Source organism: Corvus brachyrhynchos, unplaced genomic scaffold, assembly GCF_000691975.1.
Source record: "Corvus brachyrhynchos isolate BGI_N302 unplaced genomic scaffold, ASM69197v1 scaffold229, whole genome shotgun sequence".
NCBI classification, from domain to species: domain Eukaryota; kingdom Metazoa; phylum Chordata; class Aves; order Passeriformes; family Corvidae; genus Corvus; species Corvus brachyrhynchos.
Window position 1 is genome coordinate 7003222 of NW_008240042.1, and position 16480 is coordinate 7019701.

General features: G+C 39.9%; 1 protein-coding gene across 2 annotated transcripts in view; it reads left to right on the forward strand.

The window, feature by feature from the left end:
• The window catches only part of MMRN1 (multimerin 1), a 39878-nt gene that overhangs the window by 5764 nt on the left and 17634 nt on the right, over positions 1-16480 (forward strand). For both annotated transcript variants that reach the window (XM_008641315.2, XM_017744268.1), the window contains exons 2-4: positions 7611-7730; positions 9968-10074; positions 15322-15420. In XM_008641315.2, coding sequence (XP_008639537.1) covers positions 7611-7730; positions 9968-10074; positions 15322-15420 — 326 coding nt within the window. The remainder of the gene's footprint in view (positions 1-7610; positions 7731-9967; positions 10075-15321; positions 15421-16480) is intronic.

Sequence of the window (16480 nt, forward strand, 5' to 3'; positions counted from 1 at the left end):
AAATTCACCCCTGAAACTGCAAGGGATCTTATTTTTCATATTTTCATTTGGTCACTTACAAAGTCTTTTTTGTGCTGGTATTTCTCAAAGTGGAGAAGCCGTCACTGACACACTGCAATCTCCTTCTCTGTAGATCACAAAAGCACTAAAAAAGCAGTGAAAACCAATACCACTGAAGGTTACCTGAAAAGCACTGACAGTAAACTAGACCAGAACTATCATAATGAATTTTGTACTCTGGGTCAATTAGAAGATGGAAAATAAATTTCTATTCCAGAAGTAAAAAAGCAGAATTCAGACCTTTTTAAAGAACAGTTTGTCTGCATTTTCAGTTGTGGTTTACTGGATAATTCTCGAAGGTTTGAGATTAATGATATCTTCTCCAAAGTCTAAATTCTACCTGGAAAAGTTTGATTGTGTTAAAGGGCTCTGAACACGGAGTGCAAGATCATGTATCAAAGAGGTGATCTGATTTGCAACAAGAGAACATTTTAAATGCTAAAACAGATTGGTGAAATAATAAGTGGAAAGGGTGAATTAATTTTTGCAGCAAGAGGGAGGACAAAGAGTAAATAAAAATTTGGATGGAATAAAGAGGCTGTTGCAGTCCAAGGTTTCAGCACTGCAATACAAAAAAAGGAAATGAATGATGAGAGCAGAATTTGTGTTTTGTAACAGACAGAACAAAATGTCAGGACACTGAGTCCTGAAAAAAAACATTAAATAAATCTTTGACACCTAATGCTCTAGTCAGTGTCAACAAGTCAGCTGTTTCTCAGAGATAAAAACATATCCTATAACATATTTTACTATCACATACTATATTATATGTCACATGCACTTTTTAGTTTCTTCCATTCCAACCAGCTTGTAAAACACATTTTCCAATTTGATTTGTTTATGGTCAGTCCCTAGTGAGTACTGAATTTTTATTGCAGCTGAGATTCATACATTTCAGGGCACTGAACCTAAAGAGTTAACTAGTTTTAGTTCAAGTTTATAATTTCTCTTTGAAATAGAGCTTATATTTTTGAGAGATGACCAACACTCACGTAAAGATATAGAATTTACCATATGACGGTGAGACGTCTCTGTAGTCACCTAGTGGAACTCAAAGGAAGTTGCTAAAACCAGTCTCCCATGCAATAGCAAAAAAGAGCTTTGTGAGGGTGCTTGCTATCCTTATAATCTGAGTGTTAGCACTGTGTCAATCAACATTATCTCTCCTCATCCAAACTTGGAAGGCTGTTTAAAGCAAATTTATATCCTGGCTCTAGATGCTTGTAGCATCTTTCTACGACCCCTTTTGCTCAGATGTAAAGGATAATATAAAATTAAAACTGTTGTATAATCAAGATGAGTATTTCATTAACTGTTCTGTGAAACACAAATAAGCTGCATACAACATGAATGAGGCACAACCACTAAGATGGGCATGGACTTTGACAATGGCTCCAGCTCTGGGTCCTTTTGTATTCTGTCAGCAAGACAATAATCTTATTTTCATGATTCAGTGGTATTCAGCTGGGCTGATTCAATAGCATTTCTATTAAAAGCCAGGTAATCTAATTTACTCACAGACAAAAATAAGTCATTTTCAGATACGATATGAAGGGGGCATAACTGATTCTATACCCTTTGTGGTCTGATTAGCACTGGTGTTCCTGTGGGGTGGCTTTAGGACCACTTGCAAGGATCTGTAAGCAATCCCGCACAGGCGTTGCCGGCAGCTTTTGTGAAGTTTGCTTTTTTTCTCATCAATGCACCCAAGGAACACTTTACAGTGGAAATGTGCTGTGGAAGGGGGACTGCAGGGACCCCAAAACCCCCGTGATTTTTGGTATTGGTGTAAATAGCACTTCTTTGTTCAGCAGCATCGGGTGCCCCAGCGGCGGCACCTCCGCGGGCTGCGGCCGCCCCCTGCCAGCCGTGCCGGGCACTGCCGCGCCCCGCGCCGCCGGGGAGGCTCGGGTAAGGCCGAGCCTGAGCCCGGCTCATGGCGAGTTAGGAGAGGGTTTTACAGTGCAAAGACGGGTTTAAGGGCTCTTGAGTGTCCCCCGAACCAGGAGGCAGGATCCCAGAAGCTAAAGACAGGCTTAAAGGCAGCGCCGGGGGGCCACTGATGGGTGTAGACCCTTTGTTCCAGCCGCCGGGGCAGGCTCCGGGGCCAGTTATCTGCTCAGGACTTGGAACTGGGAATGGCCCTAAGGCCCAGGAAACTCAGGCTGCCAAGCACAGGTTCCAGCAGAAGCAGATGCTGCTCTTCCTACCGTGCTACTCGGTGTAGGTGCTTCCTCACCCCTGAGGGTGGGATGTCACATTCGGGTACAGCCAAAGCACACGGAGTGCAGAGCTGGGCTAGCAGCATTTTGATTTAAGCTGGAAATAATGCAGCGAATACCACATCAAGGAGGCTGCTTCAAAGGCCTGAGGACTCTCCCACACATTGCCACCACTGCACGTTCCCAGCCAAGACATGCTAGAGGAGGATGAAATCTGTCACTTGGGCTTTATGCCAGCTGGGAACTTGTACTGCTCTTTCCAGGCTGGATTTCTGTTGTATGTTGTGAGGATTTTGTTTTGTTTTTAAATACAGCTTTCCTGATTGAAATCAAGCTCAATGCAAAAGAGACGATAGGCTCCTCCAGCTCTCAACAAAATCTGCATGTTAGAAGCCTGTGTTGATGATCTGGAATAAATTATTCCAGGGAGGGTAAAGAGGATTTTCAGGTTTGAAGTCCTGTTATGCAAATCAGTTGTCTTCTGTTCTGCCTTTGCATTAACACAGCCTGTCATAGTTCTTCCGCCACGCTTCATCTTCTATTTCCAAATCTACATTTTTTCAGACAATTTGATTTCAAAATTATATTTACATTTTTAACGTCTCTTAATGAGCTTATTTCATTGGTAGCGTAAACCTAATTATGAGTCACACCAGGGGCTCTTTTGCTGTGAATATTTCCTCCAATTTAGCCTGATCAAAGATTGCTGGGCCATGTGAGAACCACGGCTTCAGACATTGCACTCACGTACATTAAGAATGAGTTAAGTATTTTAAATGGAAACAATCTGCTCAAGTTAGTAAAATTTTTGGTGGAGACCAGAGGCTGAGTTCAGACTGTCTTTAAAATTCAAGAATAGCCCTTAACATTTGGGGTGTATTGTAACATTTTTTTCCTTTGGAAGGCGTCTCCAAATGGGCAAGTTCCAATAGCTGCTCCTCAAAGCTAGACACCCTCAATAATAATAATAATAGTAATAATAATAATGGGATTTACAGTATGAATTTTTAAAAGGTTTTAGGTGGGGGCTAGGGTTGTTTGGTTTTTTAACTGAAATCTATATTCCAGTGCTTTCATGTCTTTTGCTATTTTTCTTTATGCCTGTTTTCATTCTCTTATCTTTTCATTGGCCATGTTTGCTTAACTGTAAAATGGCTCTCAGTGACTAAAATGCATACCCCAAATATGTGCACTGCAGAAAAGGGTGTCAATGACAATATTGCTGTACATCTTCTGCTTAATCCCTTTCTCTGGTGAGCTGTCAGATCTGCATGCAAAGGTAAAGCGCAGGCTACGGAGCCACAGGCTCAAATCCTGACCTCACCCCTGCCTCACTGTAGCCCAGATTTTAAAATCTCGCCCCTATATTTGGCTTTTTTATTTGCAGAGGTGGTATGCTTAGCACCCAGCTGCCCAAGGTGTTAGCTCCTCACTTCCCAGATGGCTAATGTGCAACAGGAAAGGAGATGTGGTGCTGCGTAACAGCTAGAGATGGCATTATTGCTTCAGAGGTTTTCTGAGCAGACTTTATATGCCATCAGTTAATTGCTGAGAATTATTTAGGAATTTAGATGTTTACATTCTCTATACTTAGTTTAAATCATAAGCAAATCCCCATGATTAGTCAGAGCTCCTCCTGAATAGATCAGTGTCAGTCTGGCCCAGAATCACTTCCTGCATCTGTTAAGAAATATTTAGTATCCCATTCATATGCTGAGAGATTATTTTTTTTTTAATCTCTGTGCTGCACTTCAAAGAAAAAAAATACATTTTTTAATCTTGGGTATGGATTTGCAGAACCCTCACCACAGATATGAAAGGGAAGAGATTTCATGCCTGTACTGAGAAAGAAGCTCAGTGATAGTGCCCTAGGCAGCATAACGAGCCTTGATGGTCCTAAGCAACCTCACCTGTAGCCTCCACCCACGCCCCTGGGCTGGGACTCCACTTAAGCCCAGGCTGGAGGTTGTACTGCTTTCCTTATGGGGGTGCTTGTCTCTAGCAGACCTCTTGGACCTGGCTCCTCAAGTGGTCCCTGCTGGGCTGCTCCTTGACTTATTCCTGCCACCCCACTGCTGCCTGCAGGTTCCTGGTGCTGTGGTAGCTCTGCTGCTGGTGAGGTCAGTGCCTGGCTTGTGTGGTTGGCTCTCCCCTTTTGATAGGGAGAAATCCCACTCATGCTGCTCCCTGATGCTCAGTGAGGAAGCCCCCTGGAAGAGCTCTTTTCCTGGCAGTGCTTCCAAGGGCCACAAGTGCCCTGCTGTGTCTGGCTCACACTGAACTCTTGGCAAGAGAAGATGCCTGTCCTCTCTTGCTGCTGCAGAAGTGTGCCAGGAGAGATGCAGCTACAGGCTCGCTCTCTGGCTTACTGCTGCTGGCACTTAACTCAAATATCATTATTACTTGGTTACTCCTGCCAGCCTCTGTGGTACAAGAGACTGTGAAGGGCCCGCATGCCCCAGCCGGAGGGGTGGGTAAGTGACTTCACCGTTCCTCTGCAAAACTTGTAGGACTTAATTTTCCTCTCGTTTTTGCCAATTTTATGTGTCTCAAACTTGCATATAGTTGCTCCTGACTTTCCCAGAGGAAGTGAGTGGAGTACCTAATCTTTATGCTCATGCTTGATAGCTGCATTTAGCTTTTAGCAAATATTTATTCATGGAGTTTCTAATTAATACACAGAGATAAAAGGCAGTAACTAAAGGAGTGAGAAAATAAAGGAAGCATTAAAAAAAGCACAGCCTTTTTATAACTAATTAAGAAGAAATACTGTCTTACTGAAAATTCTCAAGGAAGTGGAGAGTGAGTGAGCAAAATCAGATCAAAAGCACTCAATAAAAGCCCATTTTATAGGAAGAACATTATTCCTCAAATGAACAATGTGTGTTGTGAAAGGGAGCACAGCAATATTGGCAGTAGAGATATCATGAGGTTCAATCTGTTGGTTTTAGCATCTTTATAGCTTAGCCTGCTTTTTTCTCAGGAATCACTTTCCTAGTACAGCACTACTGAGCTTAATGTGCATACACTGGTAGGATCTCAGTAGACAAAAGCAATCACTTGAGGATAGATGCTGATACTGTTTTGTGTTTTGTGCTGTTGCTCATGTTTGAAGCAGTGTAAATCTGTATTAATGCCACTTAAGTAAATGGAACTAATCTGGTCTTAATTGTATTTTGATTTCCACTGTAAGGAGCCCATAGCAAGATACTGGTTTCTGGGGTAAATAACCCTTACTGAATCATGAAACATGAACAGAGCTACTACAACTGGAAGAAAATGTTAGCAGCAAAACACAACACAGGAAGATGAACTTTAAGCTTTCATATGCAAATATTTTTTGGAAGTACTTGCAGCTCCACCAGTCCTTCAACTGAAACAATGTCTAGTCACTAACTTGCCAACTCAAAAATTAAGTATGTTTCAGCATGGACAAGGCAATAACATATGATCCTGAGAAAGGCTGTGCTAAGTTAAGGATGAAAGAAAAAAGTCAGTACTAGGCCAAATAGACATTTGTTCCACCAGCAGAAAAGCAATAATACTTTCTTCAGGATGCCTTCAAGTCTGCAGCTGGGAGACTTCCTGAGACAGAGGTTATAGTGGCAATGATTTTTTAAAAAACCAAACTGATAATACCATAATGGCATGTTTTTTCATGAAATAATTTTACTGCTTTTTAAATCTGTTTTGACTTCCAAATTTGGCACAGTCTATAGCTATGGAAATGCTGCCCTGGTCTTTGGTTTTAAACCTGTTTTGTTGCCTACTTATCATAACAAGACTAAGTGAATAATGAATGTCATGACTTCTTATCCCTTCTGTTTTTCTTCTATTTGAATCTTGGGGTTTATATAGGACCAAACCTGAATTCTCTGTTCAAACTGGCTATCTACTTGTATACAGCAACAAAGAGTTGATGTGCTGAAACAGTGGTGATTCCTGTTTGTTCTTTAGTCCTTCCCTGATAATGTCAAGTATTTGATTACCTAGCTTCGTTAATGCAAAACAAGAAATTGGCCTATTCAGAGAGCCATTAACAATGACTCCAAGATTATTTTTTCCACTGATGAAATCTACTGTACGTAGTGATACTATCTCTATAAGCCTGTCTTTGTGACTGATTCTGCATTGCAAGACCCTTTTCTGACACCTACTTAATTGGACATTCAGTATCATGAGACTTCTGCAGTTCTTCAAGTTCAGCTTTGTTTACTACACAAAATGATTTTGTATAATTCTGTATAACCCTGCCATCCCCCTATTTACTGACTTCCCCCCTAGTTAGTGAATAAAGTGCCTATTACAGATTAATGTGGGATTGTGTTGATAAAGTGCTTCTTGAGAAAGCAAACTAGTCTTTAATCTTTCTGATTTAATGCCTTCTTTGTCTATAAAAGGATCTATTTTCTTACTATGTGATAGACTGCTTCTCCCTCCAATATCTTTTGTTGAGAGACCTTGCCAAAAGCCTCTGAAAATCACACCCTTATCTACCTGCTTCTGATTCAAGGAATACCAATAGATCTCTGTGGTGTAATTTCCCTGTACGAATCTGTCCTGAGCTATTATTTAGATTATAATTTTGACTTAATTCTATTCTCTACTGTAGCAAAGTTCCAAAGTCTGATTTACCAGCTTGCATTTGCTTGCAACCTCCTTAGAAACCTTTAAAAAAACCCCAGCAAACCGGCTCTTGCACTCACCAACTCCAGCCCCCTGGGCTGCAGTGATCTAGAGTTTGATCATTTTGTATGTGACTGCCTTCTCTGGATGGGCATCCAGAGGTGCAGGCAAGTGTGGAGCCCTGCTGTGTGTTTGCTGTGTGTGGCTTTGACCTCACAGTACACTGGAAAACAAAGTCTGTACTCACACTATTGCTGGGGAAAGCAAGAAGCACTAGAAATGGCTGTCCATGAAGTGAAAGCTGTGGATGATTAAAAACCTTACTAAACATTCCTTTGAATTCTGGATAAACAGTTTCTGTAGTCTGAAATGTAGGTGTACTTTAAGACCTGTCATTACTGAAGTCTAGAAGAGCTTCTTTGTACTTGGATCTCCACAGACATTTACAAATTAAAATTTAGATTTGCAGTATGAATGTATGTAGAGATGGAGAAATTATCATCTGTTTCCTTTGCTGAAGCACAAAGACTAAGTAATTTCCTGAGACAACATTGGCAGTTGTAGAGAAACAAATGTAATTTTCATAACTTACTCCTGTTTGTCATTTATGGGTGCAACTTTCACAGTTAAGTGTCATATATTATCATATGGTGGAAAATGTTGTTTGTACTTTTAATCATATTTACCTTCTCTATCTTACAGAAACTGGTGTGCTTATGTCCATACCAGACTTGTACCTACAGTTGTGGTGGACAACCTGGAAACCTTCTCATCAGGCAGAGCAAAGCCTTGCACTTGGCACATTGGATCCTGTGCTCAGAGGTACGGAGAGCTGGGAAGAAAGAGGACTTGCAAGTACTTTAATTACCATCCAATGCACAATTAATGTGCATATAACTTTAAAAATTAAAAGGGAAACAGGAGAGAGCAGCTTAGCATGTCTCCAGGGCTCATCATCACATGACCCTATAGCTTGTAGAAAGCTCATGGTCTGTTCCTATAGCAAGTCTAAGTGCTCGTGACTGGGCATGTCCCCACTCTGGCACCCTCCAATCAGTTCAAAGTCTTGGAGTCAGAGAGATGCACAAGTACAAAGGTTTAAAGCATGTGCATGGAAGAAAATCCTTTCTGTGCAATTTTCCAAGCCTGTGCTCTGTTGGAGCAAAAGGCTTCCCCTGAGAGGCACAAATATTTTTGTTATTATCTCTCTGCTGAGTGCTTATTTCTGGCACAGCTTTGGTCAGGCAGTGAACCTAGACAAGTAATTGGCCTGGATGGAACTTGTAAATAATACCTCTGTTAAACATATTCAGATTGTCCTTTGTGGTTTGGGTGCCTCCTTGTATTCTCCAAATGTTAGATTGCAGTCGGAAATGAAATTGGAATTTAATGCATGAGTTTGGAAAATGGCAAACTGAAACAGCACCAACAAAAATATTACAATCTCCAGATTGTAATGTATTTTTCCCTTGACAAATTTCAGAAGCCTCTTAGAAGTCAGTTTGACTGTTCTGAGAATTGTCCTCTAGGTGGTATGGCAGAACACGCTTAAAGCTTAGAGTTGAAAGTGGGAATAGAGCTTCCTTAGCATTTGGTGACTCTGAAATGCAGTTGACTGCATTGCAAAACTGTGGAGCAGACCCTGTGGTTGAAATGTTGCCAGCTGTGTTATTTTGTTTTGATTTTTTCCTAATTCAATCACTTTAGGTCCTTGCGCTGCTTGTATAAACAAGGCTCTACTATATAAATTTCTGGGACTCATTTACATGAATTTTTTTAGTGTGGATTATTTTTGAAATAGCTATTCCTGATTAACTCCTTTCATGGACACTTCATTTTTGTGAGTGGTTTTAGGAATGGATTATGCTAATGCAGAATGAGGTGTTTTTATCATAAGACCATCCATACAGCAAAATAACCGAGAACACTCTTGAATTAAGATCACCTTAATCTTTATTGATTTCTTGCTGCTGAAAAAGACATTTTTTAGAGCCAAAGCTGGTTGGGAACACATGCAAAGCTCCTGCCAGCTGCTATAAGAATTTTATTATATATAATATTGCATCCCTTGCAAAGGGGTGACAAGATTAATTGGGGTGTAAAATATGGTGGCATTTTTTAATGTGTTGGGAGGATATTTTTTTGGTCTGACAGCCTTTAAATTCTTCTCTTTTTCTGGAGTGATTTATACAGGGATTGTGTACAAAACAATTCAGTAACTGTTTTATCATCGTATTTTCTGAGATTTTAGGTGTTCTTCATCTTAGTGTTAACAACTGGCAGTACTGTGTGATACTGTTTTTATTTGAACTTTGTATTTAACATCTTAAAAGAGCAAGGAGACTTGCTGTAGTTTATTCTGTATGCCCTACTGCAGCATGTTTCTTCTAAACTGACTTCTCTGTGAAGTTAAGAAACCTGGGAGAAGTGATGGGGGTAGCCAGGACATGCAGAATGTGTTGGAACACAAATAAAATTGCTGCTGCCTCTGCAGCTGTGTACTGTAACAGTGGTAACTGAGGCCTCACAATTACACAGCCCTGCCCTCCTTTCCCTGAAGTCCAGAGTGGAATTTTTCACACTTTATTGGATTAATGTTTGTATAATCTTGTTTAAAATAATCAGAAGGGAAGGTTTCCAGTGTGTGTTAAATGTGTGCTGATGTGGTATAAATTATTGTGAATGCATTTTTCCACCAATTTCAAAGAAAAGGGGCATATGACTATTGTAGTTTTGGCTCATTTTGTTCAATGAGGTAGTTATTAATTGTAATGTCTTCCATAAAAGATTGCAGTATTTGAATCCTGAATAAGATATTTGGGGAAGAAATCTAAATAGACATCAGGTTTCTTTAAAATTCATGTCGATGATCTGAAGGTTGCAATATTAAAGCTCTGATTGCTAATGAAACACCAAACCCTGGTTAGAATTCAGTTTGAATTTCAAGCAGTAATGAAAGGATAAATATGACAAGTGAGATAATGCACTGTAGTTATGCAGGTATCTTACAGCTCCTCTTTGGTTACCTAAAATAGGTTTAAATTGTTCTCATTTCACAGGTCCCAGACAACAACACACCAGGCCTACAGAATCAAACATAAAATAGTGACATCCCTGGAGTGGAAGTGCTGTCCTGGGTACAGGGGGCAGAACTGCCAACCCAAAGGTGAGTAGAATTGTAAGGATTTGAAACTATTCAGCAAAAGAAAACAATGAGATGTGATTTGGGAGCAAATGGCTCTGTTGAAAACCAATACAGTCCTTTCCGTTAATTTAAAACCAGGAAAAATGCACAGTAAACTAAAATGCTTTGGGATGTTGATGCTTCCCTGCACGTGAATTTTCAGAGTGGCTAAGCAAAATGTCCTTTCTTCTCTTCCACTCTAAATAAAGCTCATAAAATCTCCAGCCTTATTTCATTTTGCTAAAATATGGAGTTTGCTTTCAGTGCGTCTATGTTTTGACCTTTTAGTTATTGAGTATTGCATTGCTGGGGATATTAAATCCAGGTCCTCTATTGAATATTTGCTGTAATATTCCTCTACAACACTGTTACTCTTTTTCCTTTCAGTTTCAGGCTCTAAGAATGTATTTTGTTTGTGATAAAATAATGTATCAACTTTTTTTTACTTCTCTGAATTTTGTAGGTCTTCTGTTGTTCGTTTCAACAGTGACTGAATTTTTCTAGGTATTGCACATGATCCCTGTGTAACTGTGCCCTTTTTGACAGAACAGCCTTTTACCTCTGCCCTGGTGATCAAACATGTGGCATCACATTGTAGTTTTGCATCTGTATAACAGCTATTTCTTTGCTGCTGGCCTTAAGCAAGCAGTCCTTGAAAAATTAGATATGGCATCAGCATACATGTTTTAAATGAATGAATATTGCAAGAAAGGCCATTAGGTGTGATACGGAGTTCAATCAGCAGCAGTAAAGTAAAGGGCTATGATTAAAAATTAATGTAGAGGAATGAAGAGAAATCACTGTTGTTCACATCCAGGAGGGAAATTTCAGTGCTGAAGAGCCAGAACCTTGGCAGGTTCCAAGTTCTCCTCTGCACAGCAGAGTGTAGAGTCAGTTATTAACACAGGACATGGTCAGGCAGAAAGGCTGTCCAGTGAGCATGGATCAAGTGTTGTAAAGGTTTCCTTTCAGAAAAAAAAGCAAACATTAGCAAAAATAGATTTAAGAAAATGTAAAGGGTAGTATTGAAGGGGAAGGTCACAGGTGACAAAATTGAAATGGCATCAAAATAACAGGGAAACATTGACCAGGAAGAAAAGCTGTACAACTCAATTTGTAGGGGCATCTGTGTAAAAAATAAGAATAAAGGAAAGTGCTGTGAAGTGTTACAGGAGTGGGTGTTACATCCCCTGGGTTCTGTTTTCAGACCTCTTCTGGCTTGCTGAATAACTTTGGGAAGCCACTTATAATCTGCATAACCAAGTTTACCCAGCTAGAAAATTGAGATGACACTTATCTCACAGGGGCAATGGGATATTTAATTAATTAATGCTTGTAGAACTGCTTAAAGAGATTGGGATGAAAGGTGTTATGTCACAGAAGCTTTTCTTCCCTGCTTCTGGAATCCTGCCTCCCATGAGGAGCAGACCACCAGCACAAGCCCTGCCTGTATTATTCAATTCCCATGAAGGGATGTCGGCTAATGAACAGTTGGGAGCCCGATAGCTTTGTCTTCCTGCACTCTGCAACAGCAGGGGAGAGACGCTGAAAGTGCTGAGTGGGGCTCTCCGAGTCACTGAGCCTCCCACTTGGCCTCTCTGTTGTTCAACAACAGAACTGCTACTGAAGGGTTTCTGTGTCAAGGGAACTGGGGTGTTCTGACAATCCTTTAGATCCTGCAAAGGCCCTCTTAGTGTGATGTGGGTTGCTGGTAGAAAATGCTAATTTAAAATGCCTTCTGGTTTAACTTCTCTCTCAGACAGAGTGAAGTCATACCTAACTATTTCAGTCTGATAGTCTAGGCAGAAGGAACCACCAGCACCTGGTAGTTATTATTACACATCTGAAAGTCTTATTTGGTAGCCCTGTTGTAACTGCTTGATTACAGATGCTTCCCAAGGTACTGCAGTAGTGAGAGAGCAGGAAGTGATGTGTTCAGATTGCTGTTTCTAGCCTTACCTCCCTTGTGGCAACGCCTGACCAAATTAGCTATGACATGGATCCTATTCCAGCATGGACAATGCAATTTTGTAAGAAAAGTTTTAAGAACGAAAAAACGTAGACGTAATTTCTTTTAAGTCTAATGAGACAGCTCAATATGGACAATTCAACAATTAAAGCATCATCATTTTGACCTGGGAATACAAAATGCTTAACTGGGAGCAAAACCACTAAAACAAAAGCGCTTTTAAATTCTGAGTTGCAGACTTCATGGCGTATCACTTTTACTGAACACAGTTTTATTTTAACTTTGCGTGTGTAGTAATGAAATCCCAGTTCCCTCATGCGCATATGGCCCCTGAACACCAAATTATATGGTTTAGAGCCAGCAGCCGTCTCTGCCACAGCCACTGTCAGCACAGAATTCCCTGGCGTGGCAGTGATGTCATTTCTCCAGCAGATGGCCGTGCAATGTCCCATCCTCTGCGTGGGGTGAGCGGCACACACAAAAGGTGGCAATTCGCCTTGAAACACAGGGAATGGGAGGAAACTACCTAACCCCCCCTCCGGGAAACCCCTTCAGCCGCTCCTGCTTCATCAACGATATATTGAGTGAAAAAGACCCAATCTCCATTTTTTAAATATTCCCTGAAATGATTTTGAACACTGTGTTTAAAAATACATGGGACAATAAATTATACATCTAGGCCAATATATTGGATGATAGACATCTAATGTTACCTTTCTATGTGCATTACCTGTTTTTTTTCTGATACAACTGGAAGAACTCATTGCTCAGGATTTTGTATTGCTGCTTTTTTTGTTGTTTGTTTTGTTTGTGCTGCTTTGTTTTTGAGAATGGCACCTTTAGGGTGGGTCTAGCTGTCTGATTTAAATTTCATATTTTATTTTTTTTAGTTTAAAGTGAGAATGGCATAGCTAATTTTTTAAAGGTCTCAAATGTGAGTCATTTGATGGCTATTTCTACCCTAAACAGTATGTGTATTAGATTTTCAGTCTGGTGCTCCCATCACACCTGCTGTTATCCAGCATCTACGATGGGAAATCTCAGCTGTGGGAATAAGGGACACATAGATGTAATCACCATATGATGTCTTGGAGTGATTCCTTTGGAAAAGGTCTGAGCCACGCTGGAAGAATGATGTAGGAGAAGCTATATTACCAGTGACTCCTCTGAATTTGTTTCACAAATGAAAAGGCTCAATTTCTAATGGTACTTGCAAAGTACCTTTCCTATACTGCGATGAAATTTAGTAAGTGTACAATATGTGACTATCTGTGGGTGAGGTTTGTGTGTGTGTGTGTGTGTGCATTGCTGGGTCCAGTCCTTGCTGCTGTCAGAGGCAGTGCAGTTTGGGCTTGCTTCATGGATGGTTTGCTCTGACAGAGATGCTATGTCCTGGGTCTTGCAGCCATCACGTTACCGGAGCAGTTTTAAAGCACTGGTAAAACAAGCACACAGGGATAAATATATATCCTTAAAACTTTAAAAGTGAATAAAATTGTAAGATTTTGGGTATTCTAGATTGTGGAGCTCTGAGTGGGGCAGTTGATTTATCAGGGAGGATGAAAGAAGGTGGATAATATATATTAAAAAAAAAGTGGTGTCCATAGCACCAAGAGTGTCAGTGAATGCATTTAGAGTAACAGGAAGATCAGTAAATGAAAGAATAAAAGGACATCGATCAGCTGGTCATTATCACAGGCAAGTAACATACTCCCTTGTCACAGATTGTATCATCATGTCTCCACCTGATAAATCCTGTGTAATGACAAGGGCTGAATGCAAGAATTTAGCTTCTGTCAGTAACTTTGACACAGAAAGATAACAGAAGCTGTTGAAATTATAACTATTTGAGGATTTTGTATTTCTTATCAGCCAATTTCAATAGATTCTATCAAACTGTTTGTCCATATGTTAATTTCCTCTGAGTTCCTATCCTAATTTTACAACACCCTTAATTTACAACATAAAACACCTTATATCCTTCTAATTGCGGTCTATTTATCTTCAAATGAGCTATGTGAAACATGGAACTCCTTGATTCAGCGTTTTAATCTGTTTCCCTGGAAACTTGTGTTATGGCTAAACTAGATTTTAATATTTGAACTGTAAAATAATGTCACTATACTCAAGTTATTCTGCTTGTACTGTACTAAAGACTGGAAATCACATTAGTGCCACGTAAGTGGCATTCTTTAGATATGCTCTTCCTGGAGCATTGACTTCAAAATGTTTCATGAACTGAGCAAGTATATAAAAATTGCTATAAATTTACACTAGCAAATTTATTACCTAATTTGTACATATTTTGGGGGGTTTTTTTATAATAATGAAATGAAAACAACAGCATTAAGCCTAATGGCTAGAAAATGTATGTCAGGAATATGGCAATTTCAGTTCAGTTCCCAGCTATCTGCTCAGTTCATTACTTTTTGCGAGTGCAGGCACTTAACTTTCTGGACCTCAGTTTCCCCAGCTAGGATATTGAATTAATAATAATGTTAGTCCAGCTGTTTGCAAATTGCTTTCAGATTTTTGGGCTGAAATGTAAAATAAGAACAGATAATCCCATCTGCCATCACCAGAGAAAATATTTACAAAACTGACACCTTTGTGAAGTCTTTTAATGTGTATACCAGTCATAAATCTCAGATGTATTTGTTGGAACTTAGAATTTGATTATGCTTTGAAATAGTTCTTATTTTTTAGGTGCTGCAAAAATGTAATATCACCATTGCCTTTAGTAGTAAGATTTCCATGGTTGAAGATCTGTGTAATCTGTAAAGAAAAAAAAAAAAACAACAAAAAAAACCCCACCAAACAAAACCAACCCTAAAAAACCAACCCAAAAATCAGTTTCAGCAGGCCTGGTTAATTTCGTAGCCATTAAAAAACCCTAATAAATTTTACAGCTGGCAAACTCTGTATTGTCTTCATATTCCTGTTTTACATGGTTCCAAAATATTTGTCTAGAATTTTTAGCCTTGGGCATTTAAAAATTCTGTTCATCATAAAGCAAATTTTGACGTTTTAATATTAACACCAGCCCATGCCAGTCTCAAGAAGTCTTTTATAAAGCCAGTCAACATCTTCAGCAATGTGGTCCCACACTGCACAAAGCGGGTAAGAGTCACTGCAGATGATTAGGCTTTGGTAAAGCTGGTACAGAGCAGAGACAGAAAAAAATTGTTGTGGAATCATCCCGATTGTTGTGTTCTGTGGTTCGCTCACATCCTTTCCTTTCATTTTTCTCCCTTCTCTAGCTCCAGAGCAGCAATCAGTTATACACAGCAACCAGGCTGAAAGCAGCAGAACTGTCAGTGAGAGGACACCAGGAGCTCTGCAGGACCCCAGTGGGACAGGTCAGTTTTTAAGAGTGCTCTCAGCTCTACCCAGTCACTGACAATGGGATTCACTGAGATCACTGCAAAAACAACTTGAGGAAAATCCCTGTCTACTGAAGGGACCTGAATGCACTGTCAGCTTCTGGCAGTCATGGTTCACTGGTATGCTCTTCTGATAAAGATGGGCAGAAGATACTGGATTTAAATATAGCAGCAGCTTAGAATTTATAGAGTGTCTTGTGACTAAATTAAAACCAGAGAACTACTCTGTATAGAAATATTTAAACTATTATGTTGGTGAATACAATATGTTAATTAACAGGAGAAAGAAAAGAAAATTAAACCAAAAAAAAAAGGCAAAAAGACCCAACCCAAATACAGGAGTAGTACAGACCAGCATTGCACACAGAAGAAAATGTAATGATGTTAATTGATTATGTGAATACGTAATTAGTGTTATATATTTTCTTACAAAAATTGGCTCTTTATTCAAAATCACAAGGATGTTTCAAGCCTTAACAAGGGCAGCTCAGGTGTTTTAAGCTACTATGTCTAGGATGATCAAATAGCTAAGAAACACAGTGACAGTTTACACATTTATACCACAGATACTTGAGAGTATTTCTTATTGCCCTATTCATTTGCTCATTACTGGGTTTACTTTAACCTCTCTGGACCTTATGTTTTTGGAATATAATGTCAGTTTTGTCTCACAACAGTATGTACAGACAATCTAGAACTGTAGGAGATGGTCAGTAACAAAAATGATTTATTCAAATATCTGTATCGAGAACCTACATTAGATGACTGCTGCGTGAAAATCTTCTCCACATCTTGGTCTCCAGCTGCTGGCAGCTTTGCTCTGGGAGAAATCCTGTGCTGTTTGCCATTTTAGGAGGCAGCATGCCACTGTTGGCCACATGCAACTGGACACGAACGGTGGCCATTTTCCATGGGGGAAAAAGCTCAGTCCTTCAGTGTCTCGGGGTCAGGTCAGAGGTGTGGCATCTGGAGCTCCAAGGGCAGCCAGAGTCCTAGTTGTTGGCAGCTTTGGTCTGGAAGCAATCCTGCAATATTC